Here is a 17,717-nt window from a genome sequence, read left to right as displayed (position 1 = left end):
TATAAGGCATTTTAAATCGAACATTTATAATCTTAGAATTATTTCTGTGAGAACAGGGTGAGAATCTGAGAGGAGGTGAGATGCGCAAAACTTCAAAAGGAGAGGAGCGCGAGAGGAGTTTCACAAAGTATATGCGTTTCAAAGAGAGGAGATTGAAATATTCAATTTTATATTTTACGACTTCCATAAACGGAAAAGAGCGTGAGATGAGATCAGATTTTTCAACCAAACTAGCGGAAGTGTGCGCGAGGTTAGATTAATTAGGGAAATTCGATGAGAGGAGATGATATAAAAAGTTAGTTTACGGTGGTTAGAGGAGATGAGTTTGAGTTTAAAATTTTAGAAACGGGAATGAGGTGGAGTGAGAGCTATCACAAAACTTTTAAAAATACCCATCACTGCTTGTGGTATTGAAAAGGATACTATGGAAACCATATTTCGTGTTCGCACTCTCAATTTGCACCAAGAGAAGTCGGGTTCGATCCCAGCTTGTGGCCCTAGGTAAAAAATTGGAACAGCTTCTTCCGTGTTGAGTTTGCAAGCTCTCTCTACACTGGTTGAAGGGGGTTTCCTTCATTTGCAGTTCATTTCATCATCATTACCATGGTAACGAGCGTATGTCGGCCATGACATTAAGTGATTCGTTGCTAAACAAGATCGTGTCATGGAAAAGTGGTCGACAATCGTATGGTGTTTTGCCTCGTGATCTGTGACGTAGAATAGTGTCATGGGGTTGTTTTAAGGCGGGGCTTAGCTATGACGGAACAAGCAAGCACCGAATACCATAAGTAACATAACAAGAAGTGTGACACTTCCTATTCTCATGACGTTTATCTTTTTAACGATAGTCTGTTTCAACAATGACTATATAAACCATTACGTGGCTATAACTACTGAAAACTCTCCGTGAGCTGTTTCTGGTCTTTGAGGTGCCAGATAACTATGGACCTAATTGGAGGATCAACCAAGGCTTAGATACAAATTGACAGACTACATCATTCAATGTCATTCTTATGTTTTTATGTTACTTATGGTGATACGGAAACACAAACCCTCACTTTTAAGTTAAACTAAAAGCTTAACTAGCATCTTTTAATACCTGCAGGAATAAATAAATTTTTAACATGGAAGTGAGCTAGCATCTTTTAACACCTGGTGGTATAAATGTGAAATTCTTTGGTACATCTTTAAAATGGAACTTCATTCTATCTTTAACGAATTGGTTTCAATGGGATCTGAGGAATGGTAAGAACAAGGTTGCCTTATTCGAATTCTAAAATTCTCCCCTGCCTGGACTTCTTAAGACCAAAATGAGATAATTTTTAACTTCATATTTTTATTTCAATTTATTACAGAGAAGAAAATTAGTTAGCTTATATTTAAATCTAGTGATAACGGGTGTCATGGGGCCCGGAATTGTTGTTTTACGCGGGCCCGGGCCCGTCGATCCGATCACCACTCGTAGCGGCTGACAATCCTACAATATAATTGGCCGGATTTGCTATTACGTCACGTGGTACGGTAGAAGAGGAACTAGTCAATTTCAAACACTAGTGTGCCTTTTTCAGGGGCGTAGGAACCGGGGGGGCGGAATGCCCATCCCTAGAATTATTTTGCTGGGAGGGGCAACTAATGTTATTGCCCCCTTCAACCTTTGGTCAGTTGAAAACTTTGAAAGGCTCAAATTATCATTTTTAAAGCATATAAAGCTTAAGAACCTCAACTGTGTTAAAATTTCAGTCTTTTCCCGCCAATTTACATGGTAGTAAAAAGTACACATGCATTCGGAGAAGCTACACTCCGTTAATAATTGAAAACCATTCTCCAAACCTTTTTTCGTTTCTCTTGAAACACCATTTAAACGATGTCCAAAACATTTTAACGTATAGCCAGAGCTACAAACTATTTAATACGAAGCCAAAAACCAAAGTAGTATTTAAGTATAGAAAAAAAGCGGATGAAAATATATAAATTACACCATTTCCTGATTTACGATCCTTTATTTCGTGATTTAAAAGTTTTAGAAAGTCAGAATTTTCTTTTTGGAAAACTTCATCGATTTTTTTAGCAAAGGCAGATTGACGTTTCAAGCAAATAACGTTCGATATTTTGTCGACGCGACTACTTGTTTAATCTATTACTTCTAATTCACGAATGATGCCTCTCTGATGTGGACCTAAGAAAAGGTTTTCAAAGGTTAGGCTTAACCTTTTGCATTGAGACACTGCAACCATTTATAATAAAAATATTTAAATTAATTAAATGTGTCCTCTAGCAATTAAACTTCTTTAAAGAAACTTAAAGAAAAGTAAATTAAATTTCGAGTTAGTTATAACACGACAGTTTGTACCTTGTAACGCCATATTTTTTACGGGCCTTGACTCTTGAAAGTTGAAACCTCGCCGTTGCCTAGACAACGCTGTACAGATACTAGAGAGCCTAGTGCCCAGAATTATCGAAATAAAATAAAAAATATATTTCACTGATTTTTCCAGGTGCAAGAGCACCCAATGTTTGAAGATAAACTCGAAAATTCATACCTCTACTTGGAATGCTTATCCTGCCGTATCGCGTATGTTAAGATCACTCTGACGGCTTTGGCCCCGCCTACGAGATAAAATACCCCCTCTGCGCGCGCTCCCCTCTCACGTTGTTGTTTGTCAAGTTCACAAGAAAATCTGCCGCGATAAGCATTCCAAGTAGAGGTATGGATTCCTGATCGCGTTTAATAGGAGTATTAACCATGATGATTATACTGAGTATGAACAACTATGTTTATAGGGAGTATGAACTACGATGTTTTTAGGGAGTATGAACCATAATGTTGATAGGGAGTATGAACTAAGATGTTTTTATGGAATATTAACTATGATGTTTATAGGGAGTATGAACAATGATTTTTATATGGAGTATGAGCCATGATGTTTATAGGGAGTATAAGCCATGATGTTTATAGGGAGTATGAACCATGATATTTATAGGGAGTATGAACAATGATGTTTATAGGGAGTATGAACCATGATATTTATAGGGAGTATGAACAATGATATTTATAGGGAGTATGAACCATGATATTTATAGGGAGTATGAACCATGATGTTTATAGGGAGGATGAACCATGATGTTTATAGGGAGTATGAACAATGATGTTTATAGGGAGTATGAACCATGATATTTATAGGGAGTATGAACAATGATATTTATAGGGAGTATGAACCATGATATTTATAGGGAGTATGAACCATGATGTTTATAGGGAGGATGAACCATGATATTTATAGGGAGTATGAACAATGATGTTTATAGGGAGTATGAACCATGATATTTATAGGGAGTATGAACAATGATGTTTATAGGGAGTATGAACCATGATATTTATAGGGAGTATGAACAATGATGTTTATAGGGAGTATGAACCATGATATTTATAGGGAGTATGAACAATGATGTTTATAGGGAGTATGAACCATGATGTTTATAGGGAGTATGAACAATGATATTTATAGGGAGTATGAACAATGATATTTATAGGGAGTATGAACCATGATATTTATAGGGAGTATGAGCCATGATGTTTATAGGGAGTATAAGCCATGATGTTTATAGGGAGTATGAACCATGATATTTATAGGGAGTATGAACAATGATATTTATAGGGAGTATGAACCATGATATTTATAGGGAGTATGAACCATGATGTTTATAGGGAGGATGAACAATTTTCACATTTCTGCGCTGCACATGTTATCAGATCAAATGATTTTTCAATTTTGTTCATACTTCCTTTATAACGCGAAAACCTTGGACGTGGTCTGTAGGAACTGCACTATTAAATACGGATAACAATAAAGTAGAATTACAAGTGATATGAAATGGCGAGTGGGAAATACCCACATTGCGGGTAGGTAGGCCTAGACCAGTTTTCGAGAAGAGGTGATCTCTCCCTGGATGAGGAGGACGTTGAACCCAAAGAGCCAACAGCCAACAGCCCGGCTTTAGAATGTGACCTCTAAAAGAAAGGTGACCTTCCCATCTTTCATCCCTTTTCCAGAAGAAATCGAAAGTCTCGTAACACCCACCTAGCTCACAATCAGAGAAGAGGGTAATAAATTGGCTGGCCAACTTTTCACTTTCCTTCTTCGTTTCGATTCGAAAACTCAACTCCTTTTTAGCTGAGAATTCTTAATCCCTTTTCGGGTTTTAAGTGTAATTTATTTCATTTTTATAAAATAAACAATACTTAATTTTGGTGATTATTCTGTAATTATTATAGAACCTACTCGGATTCTAGGATTGTTTGAGGTTTGGGAAGGAAACTAATTTTTATTCTAGGATCGAATTGTATTTTCCATTGGAAAACTATTTCGAATTCCAGGATCGATTAGGGTGGTTTTCGATGAGAAAACTATTTCGAATTCCAAGATCGATTAGGGCTGTTTTCGATGAGAAAACTATTTCGAATTCCAGGATCGATTAGGGCTGTTTTCGATGATAAAACTATTTCGAATTCCAGGATCGATTAGGGTGGTTTTCGACGAGGAAACTATTTCGAATTCCAGGATCGATTAGGGTGGTTTTCGATGAGGAAACTATTTCGAATTCCAGGATCAATTAGGGTGGTTTTCGATGAGAAAACTATTTCGAATTCCAAGATCGATTAGGGCTGTTTTCGATGAGAAAACTATTTCGAATTCCAGGATCGATTAGGGCTGTTTTCGATGAGAAAACTATTTCGAATTCCAAGATCGATTAGGGCTGTTTTCGATGATAAAACTATTTCGAATTCCAGGATCGATTAGGGTGGTTTTCGACGAGGAAACTATTTCGAATTCCAGGATCGATTAGGGAGGTTTTCGATGATAAAACTATTTCGAATTCCAGGATCGATTAGGGTGGTTTTCGATGAGGAAACTATTTTGAATTCCAGGATCGATTAGGGTGGTTTACGATTAGAAACCTATTTCGAATTCCAGGATCGATTAGGGTGGTTTTCGATGAGGAAACTATTTCGAATTCCAGGATCAATTAGGGTGGTTTTCGACGAGGAAACTATTTCGAATACCAGGATCGATTAGGGTGGTTTACGATGAGAAAACTATTTTGAATTCCAAGATCGATTAGGGCTGTTTTCGATGAGAAAACTATTTCGGATTCCAGGATCGATTAGGGTGGTTTTCGATGAGGAAACTATTTTGAATTCCAGGATCGATTAGGGTGGTTTACGATTAGAAACCTATTTCGAATTCCAGGATCGATTAGGGTGGTTTTCGATGAGTAAACTATTTCGAATTCCAGGATTAATTAGGGTGGTTTTCGATGAGAAAACTATTTCGAATTCCAGGATCAATTAGGGTGGTTTACGATGAGAAAACTATTTTGAATTCCAAGATCCATTAGGGCTGTTTTCGATGAGAAAACTATTTCGAATTCCAGGATCGATTAGGGGGGGTTTTCGATGAGGAAACTATTTCGAATTCCAGGATTAATTAGGGTGGTTTTCGATGAGAAAACTATTTCGAATTCCAGGATCAATTAGGGTGGTTTACGATGAGAAAACTATTTTGAATTCCAAGATCGATTAGGGGGGGTTTTCGATGAGGAAACTATTTCGAATTCCAGGATTAATTAGGGTGGTTTTCGATGAGGAAACTATTTCGAATTCCAGGATTAATTAGGGTGGTTTTCGATGAGAAAACTATTTCGAATTCCAGGATCAATTAGGGTGGTTTACGATGAGAAAACTATTTTGATTTCCAAGATCGATTAGGGGGGGTTTTCGATGAGGAAACTATTTCGAATTCCAGGATTAATTAGGGTGGTTTTCGATGAGGAAACTATTTCGAATTCCAGGATTAATTAGGGTGGTTTTCGATGAGAAAACTATTTCGAATTCCAGGATCGATTAGGGGGGGTTTTCGATGAGGAAACTATTTCGAATTCCAGGATTAATTAGGGTGGTTTTCGATGAGGAAACTATTTCGAATTCCAGGATTAATTAGGGTGGTTTTCGATGAGAAAACTATTTCGAATTCCAGGATCAATTAGGGTGGTTTACGATGAGAAAACTATTTTGAATTCCAGGATCGATTAGGGGGGTTTTCGATGAGGAAACTATTTCGAATTCCAGGATTAATTAGGGTGGTTTTCGATGAGGAAACTATTTCGAATTCCAGGATTAATTAGGGTGGTTTTCGATGAGAAAACTATTTCGAATTCCAGGATCAATTAGGGTGGTTTACGATGAGAAAACTATTTTGAATTCCAAGATCGATTAGGGCTGTTTTCGATGAGAAAACTATTTTGAATTCCAGGATCGATTAGGGTGGTTTTCGATGAGAAAACTATTTCGAATTCCAGGATCAATTAGGGTGGTTTTCGACGAGAAAACTATTTTGAATTCCAAGATCGATTAGGGCTGTTTTCGATGAGAAAACTATTTCGGATTCCAGGATCGATTAGGGTGGTTTTCGATGAGGAAACTATTTCGAATTCCAGGATTAATTAGGGTGGTTTTCGATGAGAAAACTATTTCGAATTCCAGGTTCAATTATGGTTGATTTTGATAGGAAAATTATTTCGAATTCTAGGATCGATTGGGGATGTTTTCGATGATAAAACTATTTCCTCGACTATTTTCAAATTTCATATCGATATTTTGAACTATTTCCTCGACTATTTTCAACTATTTCCAAATTTCACCTCAAGATTTTGGGCTATTTTCTCGACAATATCCAAATTTCAACCAGAAAATTTTAAGAAATTCAAAAAACCCTTGAGATTAGGAGCAATTTCCTTGACTATTTCAAATTTTATTTTTGAGCTGGTAAAAGTAAATTTTTTTTTATGAAATTGCATTTATAGGGTTAATAATATTGTCATGATCCGTGGAAAAAACCCTTCGGGTTATTGTGTGATTATGTCACTTGGGTTTATTGGGATAAATATTTCGAATAAATTCTATCATTCTAATTTTTTAACAGATTTAGAAACGAAAACCCTATAATAAAAACAACCTGTTGGCAGAGTTGAAATATTTGGGAAGAGATAACTTAGCCAGGAAAAAGTAAAGGGTCAACAACCAGAAACGCAATGCTGATTGTCCAGACATTGGAATGAACTTTCATGTCCCCCTTCACTCGCCCGCCCCCCGCTTCGTCTAAACTCGGTCCGATAAGGAGGCCCCACCACGGGGAAAAAACATTCAAAATAAAAATGGCTAGGCAAAAGGCTGAGACTCCGACTTAAAGTCTTCGACTAAAACTTAGCTCGGAGTAAAACAAAATATCGAAATATTTATTTTCTCATTTGTTATAAACGATATTCGGCGATCACGCGGCGCCATCTGGTATGAAAATTCCGCCGGGCCGTATAATTAGAGGCACCCGTCATCATTTAAAAGCAAACTTTTAGATTCTGTTCGCCGTAATGGAGCCAAATTGACATTAAGGCCTAAAGGTCTTCAAATATTTGCGGCAATCGGCCCTCTCCTTCTAAAAAAGATGAAAAATGTTCTCTTGCTAATGAAAATGATAAAAGTAAAGTAGAAAATCGTTTTGAGTTTGATGTTTAAATATTAAAAAAAATAAAAAGTTGACATACTTCCAGACGAAAAATACATTGTTTAAATATTAAAGTTGTACGATCCTTTGGTTGTTCTACCATTTACTAATTAATATTAAATAGTCAATTTTTCAACTTCAAACAAGTTGTCGATGGTTGAAACGCTGTTCGGGAATTAGGGCCCACCCTTCTAAGCTTAAGCGACGCTATCGCCACCTATGATTCAACTGCCATACTAAGCAAAATAATTTATTTTTGAAAAAAAAAAATATATTTTCGAAAACGCTATCGCCATCTACGGTACGACCGCTGCAATAAATTCAAAAACAAATGTGACGTCACATGGTCATAGGCAGACGTGAGTGGGATTTTGATTTGAGAGGTTAGCGAGTTTATCTTTAATGTAAATAATAATTTAAAGTAACGAGATTTTATTTGAAAATAATTTCCAAGCCCAGTTACAATTTTTTTTTATAAAAACCAGAAAGTTCAAATTCTTAATCTAGTGAACCACGAAATTAGTACGAAAATTACAGAGTAGCAAACTAGGGGAAATTTTTTTTTCGGTCACTTAGGTTGTTAATTTTAGTTAATTTTGTCAGCTATTATCTTTAAATATGTCTGAAAAACAACGCACAAGCCCATTAAAGAACTTCTTAGCGGGTGGTGTCGGAGGAACATGCTGTATTTCGGCAGGTCACCCACTTGACACAATTAAAGTGAGCTTTAATTTAAAAAAAAATTATATTTAATGTATTGTAAACATGGTAATTATAATTCTCAGGTGAGACTTCAAACTATGCCAAAACCATTGGCTGGACAGAAACCGCTATACCAAGGTACATTTGACTGCGCAAGGCAAATCGTTGTAAAAGAGGTATAAAATTGTTAAATTCTACAAATTTTTATTCATGTCCAATTTTATAAATTTTTATTGTTGAAAATAAAATTACTTATTAGAAATTGGGTTTTTAACATTTCTCAAATTGTGTAGAGAAATATACCCCTGTTAAATTTGCTCCTACAGCAAATAAATTTATTATTGGTATAAAATATAACCAACAGCGTGAGCTGTTATTTGCCCTAAACAAAATATGAAAATGACATTGTTTAGCCAATTGACAAAAGTGGGTCAAAGCTGGGCAGAGATTGCGAATTGAAAGCTAAACTAATTCAAGGATTCGCAATTGTTAACTTCCTATAACACACGAATGGAGCCTGTAGCTTTAGAACCATAAAAAAAATACAGAGTTAGTGTAGATGTAAAATCTATAGAAGATTATTTTAAAATACTTGACCGAACACTTTTTAGATTTTCCCTTAATCATTATTATTTTGGAATCGTTTATGAGGGGGAGATTAGGCTAAGTTGGCCACTTTCAATATGAACTCTGTTAAAGGTTACCCAAATTCAAAAATTTGATGAAAAGTCTGAACACACTGTACAAGTCTAAAGATAGCTATTGTTTGCTCAAATACTTAACACTTAAAAATTGAGAATTAAAAATTATTATTATTCATTTTTATAGTACCCTTTATCCAATGTCTGACCACAAATAAACTTTGTGGTCTCTAGTATATCAATTAAAGAAATCCATTAACAAACGAGGCAAAATTTTAGTTAAATTATTTAACATTACGAAGCTTGTAGCAATTTTGACATTAAACCTCACATTCATATTCATGCATGCATGTGTGAAAAAAAAAAGACTTTTTGGGCATAGTTAGCTATTATTTAAACTATTGATACCAACTTTAAAAATTTCTAAAGGAACTTGAACATTTCTTTCGCTTTCATAAACAGGGATTTATGGGCTTATACAAAGGAATGGCAGCTCCGATAGCTGGCGTAGCCCCTGTATTTGCCATTTGTTTCTTCGGCTTTGGGGTTGGAAAAAGTTTGCAACAAAAATCAGATGATGAACAATTAACGTAAATATACCTAACCTCAAAAAGTCATGCCGATAATTGAATAAATTTTCTCAATTACAGTTTAATTCAACTTTTTAACGCTGGTATGTTAGCTGGGGTTTTTACTACCGCTATTATGACCCCTGGAGAACGAATCAAATGCCTTTTACAAGTAAATAACACAAGCTATATTTACTAAATAAACAAAGTTCCAAACTATATAAGAATTTTTTACAGGTACAAGCCGCAACTGGTGGGCAAGTAAAATATAAAGGTCCTATTGATTGCACAAAACAACTCTACAGGGAAGGTGGTCTAAAAAGCATATACAAAGGAACTTCGGCAACTTTATTAAGAGGTAATATACCACCCTCAAGCTTTTAAACTTTTACAAAATTCTAGCAGTTTAAATATTCTTTATCTAATACATGGAAAACATTCAACCCTTCGTATTGTTCTGGGGTTCTACACAAAGGAATAACCTCCTCTAAATACTTAACTTGAACATTCATAACCGTAACACAATTTCCAGTAATTTCATCGCAAATGCTAGTAGCCTTAACTTGGCTCGTAAGGCTGGAAAGTAATTTCTTATTCCACATTTTCATGGCGCAAGTGCAATTTAAAGGGTTAGAATCGAGTCTTATAGATTTAGCATTAGGTAGGGATTTAAAAACATTATCAGACATTTGAGTTAACTTATTATCAGTTAAGATAAGTTCTTGGAGTGAGTTTAAACCATCGAAGATGTTTTCTGGCAAGTTCTCAATATAGTTAGAAGAAAGATCCAAAGTTGTAAGCTGGAATAAGCCGGTAAAAGCATTTTGAGAAACCCATTTGATAGAGCAGTTGCTTAAAATTAAGTTCTTCAGGGAACTTAGTCCTTCGAAAGCGTGATTACTCAGCGCTTCGATACGGCCGTTAAGTCTTAATTGAACTAGATAAATTAATCCCTCAAAAGTTCCTTTCTCTATGACTTCGTTATCCACATTTGGAATGTGTAAAAACGTCAGATATCTAGTTGTTAAATTAAAAATTTAAAGGTCAAACGGTATAGAAAATATTAAGAATTTACAAAAAAAATCAAACCTTAAATCATTGAAAGCGTATTGGGAAATGTATGTTCCTTGTTGCAAATCTCCAAAACTTAGTCTGCTCAAGCTCCCAATCATTGAGAAGGAGTTGGGCATTATAACTTTGATTGGATTATTTGCCAGCTCTAACCTGACTAGATAAGGTAGATCGGGTAAACTGAGACTCGAAAAATGATCTATTTTGTTATGACTTAAATCCAGAACTTCCAAAAAGATAAGCCCTGCGAAGGAATCAGCTTGGAGGTTATAGATTTTGTTGTGGGATAGGGAAATCTTTTTAAGGAAAAATGAATCTTGTAGAGAGAATGGTTCAATAGTTTCAATTCCATTTTTAGCCAGATATAGCTCAAGCAAGGAATGCAGACCTTGCAATGTCGTTGATCTGATTATGTCCAATCTACAGTGACTGATCTAACAATAATTACACTGTATTACGGATAATCAAGTTTAAAGTAGTAACCAAATTTCATAAAACTATACCGATAAAACTTCCAATTCAGTTAGATTAGAAATAATGACATTTCCCACATTGAAATTAACTCTTTTGAACAACAGAGTTTTGATATTAGTCAAGTTTGCTAGAGGTTTAAAAACCAAATTCTCCCAGTTCATCGTCACAAACTCAACTGATGTTAAATTTTTAAACTTTTGAAATGGTGCACTTTCAATTATGACCTAAATATTAAAACTGTATAATTTTATATTATCATAATGTTCCAAATTAACTTACGGGATTAGTCACTGTGGATTTTATGGCAATTTTTAAAGTCAGTCTGGTAGTATCATTCGAGATATCAACTAACTCGTTAAGATCATTTTCATTTTGTATAGTTAACTCAGCAAATTTTGAAGTTGGATACATAAATAATATATGAGTATTAGTTGTTGAAAACGTATTCCATAGAAACCCCAAACATAAAAAGACCACAGCTACACATAGCCTATGCATTGTGCTATAACACTACAGTGTACATAGTTTTCTTTGGCAAAAACAATACAACAGGACGACGTCTTAGATTAGAAAAAAATTGCAGGATATCCTGGCTATTAGTTAAAGATAAGACTGAGAAAGCTATAAGACCCAGGCAGAAAAAATTACTGATAATAACCCTTTTTAAAACTTATCTCACTTTTGTTAAAAATTGTTATTATATATAAATTATTCTAAATATGAAAACAGATTTCGAATATATAATTTTTTCTAGATGTTCCTGCTAGCGGAATGTATTTTATGTCATATGAATGGCTACAAAGAGTTCTGACACCTGAGGGCAAGAGTCGCAATGACCTCAGTGCAGGTAGAACTATTTTAGCTGGTGGATTTGCAGGAATTTGCAATTGGCTAGTCGCAATTCCCCCAGATGTGTTGAAATCCAGACTACAGACAGGTTTTTATTTAAATTATTGCAGATGTCAGTGTGGTAAAATGATAATTATAAATGAAAATTTTATTCCCAATAGCACCTGAAGGCACATTTCCTAGGGGAATAAGGGATGTATTCCGTCAAACCATGCGGGAAGAAGGTATCAGGGCACTCTACAAAGGGGCAACACCAGTTCTACTCAGAGCCTTCCCAGCTAATGCCGTAATAAAAAATTAAAGCCTTCGTTCCTTTCCCAAATATTTAACTAATCCAAAACATTTTGTAGGCTTGCTTTCTGGGCTATGAAATGTCGATGAAATTCCTAAACTGGCTAGCACCAAACATGTAAATGCACAAATTAGCTTTATTTAGGGAAAATAAATATTCAAATATTAGGGGCCTTAATAATTAACAAATTTCACCTTCAACTGGTCTATTTTGTTTTAATTAGCTTTATAAAATTAAAGAAACTAAAAAAAAACTAGACCCTAATGGCAATAGAGCTTTACTTAGCCTTTCATTCGACTTGAAACTGTCCAAAATATTGCATAATCTTACTATTGCTACGCTCAAGTTAAAATATTTATAATATATAGTTTATAGGAAACTTTTTCATAATTCTATACATTTAAAACCTTTAAAAGGTGCATCATAGTGATTTAGGGCAGTTTAAAATACCTCACCTAAAAATATTTAGTAAAATTGTTCCTGTTAAACCTTACTCATCTAAAAAATAGTTTAGGGCATTTAAAGACAATCAAATCAATCCTTTTTAATATTTTTGTTATTGTTTTTTTGCAAATTTGTTGAAATATATTGAAAAAATCAAAATAAAATTATATATTTCCCATTTTGGATAATGGTACTTCTTTATTTCTGATATTAGGGTCTCAAAAGGGTTGTACCCTATTAAACTGCATTGGAGTTTTGGAAAACATTCTAAAATTTGAACCATAATTGTCATTTTAAAAGTTATACACCCTCCATTTAAAAGAGCAAGAAATTTGTGGAAAAAATTTATTAAGATAAACTCAAATCTCTTGATGTTTTCACTGATTATAAAATGATTCTTGAAAATGTTTTTAAATAATTCGTAGTAAAGAAACCTCATTTTACTCTTAGAACTGAAAATTAATCAAAAATAAATGTGTGAGAATGTGATCATAGAAAAGATTATACTTGGTCTTACCCGCTTCAAAAATTCCTCAGCACATACTCTGGCCCTAGCATTAAGAGCTAACTTCATTTCACTGATTTCCTTATCAATTTCCTCCATAAAGTTAATTACAAAATCAACTAATTTGTGTTTGTACATTTGTTCAGTATGGAAATTTGTAATTAGGAATGATATAGAGTATCCCTGTACGAAATAAAAGTTGTATAAATGAACGAAACAATACTCCACATCACCAAAAAAATTGTAAAACATAGTATATACCTCAATGGGTTTCCTTCTGAGAATAATAAAATTCTCCGCGCGCATCATCATAAATCGCATAAATTTATGGCACAAGATTTTTTCTATTTCATCAGCTTGCTTAATAGCGATGCTTATACGTATAGAATTTACAGAAGACTCTATTAAAACTTTTTCTTTTTCATTACGACTGATTACAACTGGCGTTAACAGCAGTTCTTTGCTACTTCTGAAAATGTTTACAAAATCTGTTGATTTAACTTCTGGGTAAAATGTTAAACACCTACGCAATATTACCTAACTTCAACCTCAGGTTTGTTGTGTTTTTCAACCACTTGAGAAGAAAAATTCTCTAAACACATAGCGGCATTCAAGGTGTGACGTACCACAGTCAAATATGGCCGTAAAGTCGCAGCCTAAAAAACATTTAATCTTTAAGATTTTTCATTTATACAACCCTTTTTAGAATTTAGGCTTTAATATTAACCCGAAGAACTATAATCTTATGTTTACTCATGTAGATTAATCATTAAAGACAGATCAAGGCTTAAAGTAAAAACTAACAGTACCACTTATTTTCAATAAATTTTAAATTTCTTTGACCAGATTTCCTTAAGGGTTTAATTTGGTTTATTTAATTTAAATTCTTACCATATTTTGGTTCAGTAAAGCATAAACAACAAAGACCGGTGTTTTAAAAATTATAAAACAAACTCTAGGATACGCCTAACTTCTGTAAAAATTTTGTGTTACGCAATTTTTGTTGAATGGAAATTATTACGTAAATCCGGTATCTACGGACTCACGACGATGAAAAAAAGTTGACTAGGTTCAGAGAGTGCTTTACACTCTCAGTCTCTCTGCTAGGTCTAAGGAGTAAGAATTTGGGACCGCTTCTGAAGGTTCATAACAATTTTAAATTATAAGCATTAGATTTTTCTAAACGTTTCAACATAAAATAAAGTTAGACCTATACAAACGACCAATGTCTCGAATAAGATCAATTCAAGTAAGATCGATTGCTATTTTTAAATCCATAATAAATTTAATGCATTTTATCTGACAGGGTCTGGTAGCTTTAGTAACTGGAGGGGCCTCTGGGTTAGGCAGAGCTACTGCAGAGAGGTTTGTCCAACAAGGAGCAAAAGTTATTCTTTGTGATTTACCCACATCTAAGGGTCAAGAGGTGGCTTCTAGTATAGGAAATGAAAAATGCATCTTTTCACCCACAAATGTAGAACTTCATAAGCTTAACAATTTTCTGTTATTAAAGAAATATTTATCCCTGAAATAGGTAACCTCAGAAGACGACGTTAAAAAAGCTTTAGATGTAGCTAAAGAAAAATTTGGGAAACTGGATGTTGCAGTTAACTGTGCGGGAATTGGAGTAGCTTTCAAAACCTATAATTTTCATAAAAATGTTCCACATTCTTTGGAAGATTTTCAGAGAGTGTTAATTGTTAACACAGTGGGCTCTTTCAATGTTATTCGTTTGGCAGTTGGTTTAATAGGTCAAAATACTCCCAACGAAGATGGCCAAAGAGGGGTTGTCATTAACACAGCTAGTGTGGCAGCTTATGATGGTCAAATCGGTCAAGCAGCTTATTCCGCCAGTAAAGGGGCCTTAGTAGGTATGACCCTCCCCATTGCACGGGATTTATCAACTCAAGGAATTAGAGTCTGCACCATAGCACCAGGTAATTCAGATAAAATCAAATACCCCAGGTCTTTTTAATAACATCTGACTCATCATTTTAGGTCTTTTTAATACACCGTTACTTCAATCTTTACCTGATAAAGTACGCAAGTTCCTAGCCACTACAATTCCTTTCCCTCAAAGACTAGGAGAGCCTGAAGAATATGCACATCTTGCGCAATTTATTGTTGAAAACCCTCTTATGAATGGAGAAGTTGTTAGACTCGACGGAGCTCTAAGAATGCCAATGTAGAAAATGAGACAATATGAAATTTTTTTTTATAATTATCATAATTTTCAAAACATTTTTTCTTAGCCTTTGTTTTATAAAGCATAAAATGAATAAAAAATTGTTAGTTAAAATATATTTTTATATTAAAGTTTTTATTTTGGCTAAACTGAAATCTGATTCTCCTCCCCTTCTTACAATCATTAACAAATTTTGTAATTTCTATGATAAGTCGATAATTGAACCCTCCGTACGATATAGGATCCGAAGGCTAGGATCGTACAGCAAAAATACAATCTTCCGATAAAATACGATCCGTGTAAAAACTGTTTCCTTTAGCAGGGAAACCTTTATATATCTCAAAATATTGGGGTGACCACTGATCTTTAGCAAAGGTTATCTCCAAGATTCCAGACTCCCACTTCGAAACACGCTCTTGTATACGACACAAAAGGTTTATTTATTTTATTTATTTATTTGAACAATAAACATCTGTGACGCCGTTGCTGACTTGTATACAGACTTCGGATTAGATACAAAAGTAGTGTGGTTCCAGAATATAATGTACAACAATGATATCATATGAGTGAGAGAAGAAAAAGAATATAAAAAAAATTATTTACAGACAATTCCCGATAGGGACTAGAGTATAACAGAAAAAAGGGGGGCAAATGTTAGTTATTCATAATAATAATAATAAATGTTTTTTAATTCAGGATAAAAAAGCTGTACACTTATTGAGCCCTGATACGCGATACTATAATGCTCGAAATTAAAGAACCTATTTACATTAATATTAATTGATACAATGATAGTGCCCGAAAAACGAAAAAAAAAAACAATTTCACAAAAAAAAAGATACATATGAAGCGACATAATAAAATTAAAAAAAAGGCTAATTGTAAGTAATGCTGAAATGAACAACAGTTCAGCCCCCGTTTTTGGCTATTTTTAAGAATAGCACCTTTTGTTTTTTTTGGGTTTTGTTTATTTTTTTAGGTGTATTATTTGTCAAGGATTACAGAAATGCCAAAAGTTTTAAGCGCAATTTATTATTTAGAAAGATATGATAAATATAAAATTGTTACTTACCGCCAATATTTATCTCGGAAAATACATAATATTTCGACATTTTTGTACGTATTGGGTAAGGTAGGACTGATGAAGAATTAGATTTAACGGCAAGATAACTACTAAATTTAAAAAAAATTGCTAAGTGAAATGTGTTTTTTTACGGCGAATTCCATTCGCTAGATACTGGGTACGTTTTCACTGGATATGATGTCCGTATGTGGAGTTAATAGAAGGAGGGAAAACTCCTTCGTGTGGGATCTATTCATCTCTCAGTCGCTATCCCTTGTTTAATTCGCACCACAAGAGACTATACTAGGTACTGTCCTCTAGGTTGCGTTATAGATGGCACAGCTTGATTAGCAAGAATGGGGCTGGGGTGGCGCCGCGCGCCCCCAGCGCTCGAGCGAAGCGAGTGCGCGGCGCCGTAAGGCGCCAATACGAGTCCAGTTTCACTTTTAGTTAGGAACTGCGCCCAAAGAATAATTCCCATTTTTCACAATTTCTCATTTTATCCTTCATCAGTCCTACTTTACCCAAAAGCTTTGTATAATGCAGTACCATCAAAAAGCCCATTTTTTCAAGATTCCCATTTTTTTGCTTCTTTTATTTCTTGTAAAAACATGTTCCCGCAAAATAATTTTATTTTTTTAGATTCCTTGACCACTAATTAACAATTAGAAAAAAATTTAATAAAAAAAAATGCATTCGCCGTAAAAAAACCTTTCACTTAGCACTTTTTTTTAAATTTAGTAGTATCTTGCCGTTAAATCTAATTCTTCATCAGTCCTACCTCACCCAATAAGTACAAAAATGTCGAAATATTATGTATTCTCCGAGATAAATATTGGCGGTAAGTAACAATTTTATATTTATCATATCTTTCTAAATAATAAATTGCGCTTAAAACTTTTGGCATTTCTGTAATCCTTGACAAATAATACACCTAAAACAATAAACAAAAACCAAAAAAAACAAAAGGTGCTATTCTTAAAAATTCCCCAGTTTTTATATGCATGGACTAATTAGGTGGTTAATTAGTCCATGTTATATGTATCTAATCGACACTTGAATGCCGATGCGGAGGATTTGGTCTTAAAGGGGCTCCAAAGTTCGGTGGCAAAATGTGTGTAAAGTCAGTAGGGCTGGATTAACCAATAGGCCGAATAAGCCTTGGCCTATGGCACCGAGCCTAAAAGGGGCACCAAGAGGGTTCGAAGAAAATAAAAGTACAAAACTTTAATCATTTGGTTTTCACAAAATATTTTCCGGAGTAATTTTAGTAAATGCGTTCACCCCTATGAACCAAAAACGTTTGATTGTCACATTCATAGAAATCTCATAGGTAACTAGAATGCTGCCGTGTAACTGGCAA

At 34.4% G+C, this 17,717-nt stretch overlaps 3 protein-coding genes across 4 annotated transcripts; 2 read left to right on the top strand and 1 right to left on the bottom strand.

The window, feature by feature from the left end:
• The first annotated feature begins 7,904 nt into the window (after nt 1-7,904).
• On the top strand, nt 7,905-12,709 carry LOC149966374 (mitochondrial carnitine/acylcarnitine carrier protein-like). Its single transcript, XM_090153518.1, has 8 exons — nt 7,905-8,279; nt 8,345-8,437; nt 9,365-9,492; nt 9,553-9,643; nt 9,709-9,829; nt 11,771-11,953; nt 12,027-12,151; nt 12,216-12,709. The coding sequence occupies exons 1-8, from the start codon at nt 8,178-8,180 to the stop codon at nt 12,276-12,278; spliced, it is 906 nt and encodes a 301-aa protein (XP_090009644.1). The 5' UTR covers nt 7,905-8,177; the 3' UTR covers nt 12,279-12,709.
• A 156-nt stretch (nt 12,710-12,865) lies between these two features.
• On the bottom strand, nt 12,866-15,275 carry Arpc4 (Actin-related protein 2/3 complex, subunit 4). Of its 2 annotated transcripts, none has more exons than XM_090153540.1 (5): nt 15,138-15,275; nt 13,644-13,762; nt 13,368-13,575; nt 13,119-13,289; nt 12,866-13,053 (listed from the first exon to the last, which is right to left on the bottom strand). In XM_090153540.1, exons 2-5 carry the CDS (start codon nt 13,706-13,708, stop codon nt 13,048-13,050), a joined length of 450 nt encoding a protein of 149 aa, XP_090009666.1. In that variant the 5' UTR covers nt 13,709-13,762; nt 15,138-15,275; the 3' UTR covers nt 12,866-13,047. The 2 variants fall into 2 exon arrangements, with proteins under 2 accessions (XP_090009666.1, XP_090009660.1); XM_090153534.1 differs by lacking the exon at nt 15,138-15,275 and adding an exon at nt 13,998-14,157 and having other exon boundaries at nt 12,867-13,053.
• On the top strand, nt 14,197-15,419 carry scu (hydroxysteroid 17-beta dehydrogenase 10). Its single transcript, XM_090153524.1, has 4 exons — nt 14,197-14,355; nt 14,413-14,580; nt 14,641-15,043; nt 15,105-15,419. Exons 1-4 carry the CDS (start codon nt 14,332-14,334, stop codon nt 15,293-15,295), a joined length of 786 nt encoding a protein of 261 aa, XP_090009650.1. The 5' UTR covers nt 14,197-14,331; the 3' UTR covers nt 15,296-15,419.
• The last annotated feature ends 2,298 nt before the right edge of the window (nt 15,420-17,717 follow it).

The sequence above is a fragment of the Leiobunum rupestre genome, chromosome 1 (assembly GCF_980474605.1).
Source record: "Leiobunum rupestre chromosome 1, qqLeiRupe1.1.hap1, whole genome shotgun sequence".
In the NCBI taxonomy this organism is placed as follows: domain Eukaryota; kingdom Metazoa; phylum Arthropoda; class Arachnida; order Opiliones; family Sclerosomatidae; genus Leiobunum; species Leiobunum rupestre.
This window is presented reverse-complemented; position numbering and strand designations above follow the sequence as displayed.

What these genes read in the sequence shown, in the direction of transcription:
- LOC149966374 (XM_090153518.1), top strand. Translation starts at nt 8,178, where the DNA reads ATGTCTGAAAAACAACGCACAAGCCCATTAAAGAACTTCTTAGCGGGT. An exon ending in GGCAAATCGTTGTAAAAGAG is followed by an intron (nt 8,438 to 9,364) that starts GTATAAAATTGT and finishes TTTCATAAACAG; the next exon opens with GGATTTATGGGCTTATACAA. An exon ending in GAAATCCAGACTACAGACAG is followed by an intron (nt 11,954 to 12,026) that starts GTTTTTATTTAA and finishes TATTCCCAATAG; the next exon opens with CACCTGAAGGCACATTTCCT.
- Arpc4 (XM_090153534.1), bottom strand. An exon ending in AAACCTGAGGTTGAAGTTAG is followed by an intron (nt 13,576 to 13,643) that starts GTAATATTGCGT and finishes AAACATTTTCAG; the next exon opens with AAGTAGCAAAGAACTGCTGT. An exon ending in TCAGAAGGAAACCCATTGAG is followed by an intron (nt 13,290 to 13,367) that starts GTATATACTATG and finishes TATTTCGTACAG; the next exon opens with GGATACTCTATATCATTCCT.
- scu (XM_090153524.1), top strand. Translation starts at nt 14,332, where the DNA reads ATGTCTCGAATAAGATCAATTCAA. An exon ending in CTCGAATAAGATCAATTCAA is followed by an intron (nt 14,356 to 14,412) that starts GTAAGATCGATT and finishes TTTATCTGACAG; the next exon opens with GGTCTGGTAGCTTTAGTAAC. An exon ending in GCATCTTTTCACCCACAAAT is followed by an intron (nt 14,581 to 14,640) that starts GTAGAACTTCAT and finishes TCCCTGAAATAG; the next exon opens with GTAACCTCAGAAGACGACGT.